This window comes from Dendroctonus ponderosae, unplaced genomic scaffold (genome assembly GCF_020466585.1).
Source record: "Dendroctonus ponderosae isolate FM_Combo_2020 unplaced genomic scaffold, Dpon_F_20191213v2 Dpon_F_20191213_10, whole genome shotgun sequence".
Lineage (NCBI taxonomy): Eukaryota > Metazoa > Arthropoda > Insecta > Coleoptera > Curculionidae > Dendroctonus > Dendroctonus ponderosae.
In genome coordinates, this window is record NW_026017111.1 from 5,052,222 (window position 1) to 5,054,750 (window position 2,529).

The 2,529-nt window shown below is 37.1% G+C and overlaps 1 protein-coding gene across 1 annotated transcript; it reads left to right on the plus strand.

The window, feature by feature from the left end:
• Positions 1-1,396: 1,396 nt before the first annotated feature.
• Positions 1,397-2,319, plus strand: LOC125502338 (the record flags this gene model as incomplete). The annotated part of the gene is given in 1 exon segment (XM_048661869.1): positions 1,397-2,319. A coding segment is annotated over 1 exon segment (759 nt), but the record flags the coding sequence as incomplete, so codon positions are not given.
• Between the last annotated feature and the right edge of the window lie 210 nt (positions 2,320-2,529).

Sequence of the window (2,529 nt, forward strand, 5' to 3'; positions counted from 1 at the left end):
AAAAAACCTCAAACCGTCCCAAATGCGCTTAATAGTTTTCGAGAAAGTTGACTATTTTGACCCAAAAAATCTCATTCATTTTAATTGAAAACCCTAATGTATGTAAATTAAAAAACGATATTTCGAGCAATTCGATAAATTACATCCGAAAAATGCCTCCAGGTGCCTACAAAACGAAATAATTTTTCGGTCAATTTCAATTGAAAAACTAATTCAGGAAAACCTACAGTGACACTGTTGCATTGATTTTCGACTTTCGCTTTGAAATGAAAATTTCTTCAATATTGTTACGGAAAAAAACTAAAAAACTTGCAACAAAATTTCGTAAAAATGACAAAACTTGCGTTGAGTAAAGCGACACTCGCAGAACTATAGAGCAAATACAACTTGATCTAATAATTTCAAATGCAACCTTCTGGCTGGTCCTCATTGCCCAAAGTTCTATTACTAACAAAACTGATCAAAATTGACAAAAATCCAAAGAAACCCCCGTTTAAGAGCTTCAAGAATTGCCTAAAATTGCTAGTAAAAACGTCTCAAACCAGAATTTCAAACTTTTCACATTAACTTTCCAGAGCATGAAGTTGAAACTTGAAGCCTCTGATGAGGGTTCCAGTTCCGTGGAATAGAAACGCGGTTCTTCAAAGAATTAGCTGAGGTTTTTAATTTATTTGTTTTACTACTTTGTTCAAACAACTAAAAAAGTCATCTAGATTTTYCYTACAACGGAACTGAGTCCAAAGGAAGTCGTCGAGTTTTCTTGTAAAATCGATCTCTTCATTTTTTTGCAYAAAAGCTYCAGTTTGTCAGTATTTTACAGTAAAAYGTTAGGAAAATATTTTTGGAAAAMCACCCAGAAATAATTATTACGGTTTTGTCCATAATTSGAAGCTGCAAAAAGTTTCSMAWAAAATTTGGAACWGCGATTAAGGAGGCGAGTGTTTTTGAAAAAGTATCATAAKTTTTCGCAGAAAATACCTAAARATTGTCAGTATTTTARWTAAAACTAAAAATAATGCGATTKTKTGCGTTTTSGATKAAAAMCTTWYWGKTTTGTGATCGGTGTTGGGAAAAACGGGAGGGATTTATTTTCGTTTTGGTAAAATTTTTACTAAGCTGTAAATTTATCTTGTAATTTTTCGCGTAAAAGTCCTCCAGATCGTCAGTATTTTTAAGTGAAACTCTCCAAAATAGAGCGTTTTTGAGTGGAAAGAGAAGAAAAAAAAATCAGTCCAAACCAAAAAAACATCATTTTGTGCAGTTTCACGTTTCGATTAGATCTGAATCAGCCCTTGAACTTTGCAGCTTGATTTTACTGTAGATTTCCATTAAATCAAAGCAAAACAGAATTGGGCTGAATTGGACCAATCATCAAACAACGTACAACAAGATAACACTATTATGTCCTTGAGGATTTAAAGCACAATTTATAGAAAATAGCATGATATAAACGATCAGATAATAACACAAAGTTAATTGAGAGTAAACTAGCGATTGTAGTATAAGCAATTCATGCACCTTGTTTAAGTTGTTTGGCCCATATTACACGAAATCTCAGAAATGAGTGTGTTAGATCGAGTAGAGCGGATCCTAAAGCGGGTAGCCGAAGTAGAAGGAATTAGCAACTGTGAAATCACCCCCAATTTGGAAACTTTAAGCGGCGATGGATTCCTCAGTGAGTTCTACACGGGCAACATCAAAAACAAGGATACGGGAGAGCTGCTTCAGATCTACATCAAAGTGAAGCCTCCAAGAGGCACGAAAATCATCGAACCTGCCTTTATAAACGAGGTGAATTTCTACGCGAAGATCCTTCCGGAGCTGGACCAGTTCCAGAGAGTCCAGGGCGTCAAGGAGCCATTTGATAAAATTCCCAAGTTCTACTGCGGCAGCTTGGAGGAGGGCCAGGAGTATCTCGCCCTCATCGACCTGAAAGCCCTCGATTACGTTCTGCTGGACAAAAGCCAGTTTATCGACGAGAAACACCTAAGACTGATCTTTGAAACCTATGGAAAGTACCACGCATTGACTTTCGCCTATAAGGCAAGCAATCCCGAAAAGTACCAGACACTCATGAAGCCAATCCAGGATGTCTTTGGGGTGTTCAAAGACTTCGAAGAAATCACCACGGGAATGGCCGAGAGGTTGAACTTGTCCTACGACTACATTAAGACAACCGATGCGGAAATAGCTGCCAGGCTTAAGCTACTGATAGCCGATGTTCCTGCGGCTTTTAGCAGGGGATTTGACTATGTTGGGAAGTATTCGACTTTGGTGCATGGCGACTGTTGGTCCAACAACATCCTGTTTAAGTACCAAGTAAGTTTGCGTGGCATGAAAATGGCACACTAAACAGCGTAGATGAGTTCTATATTGTTGAGGCGGATTCATTTTTTACAAACTTCTTTTTGGGTATTTCGCCTCAAAAATTTTGGTCTTAAAAAAAGACAGAATTTCCTCACGTCTTTTATTACAGATTGATAAATAGTGCTCCTATTTCGCAATAAGAACGAATTATTTATCAAAAAG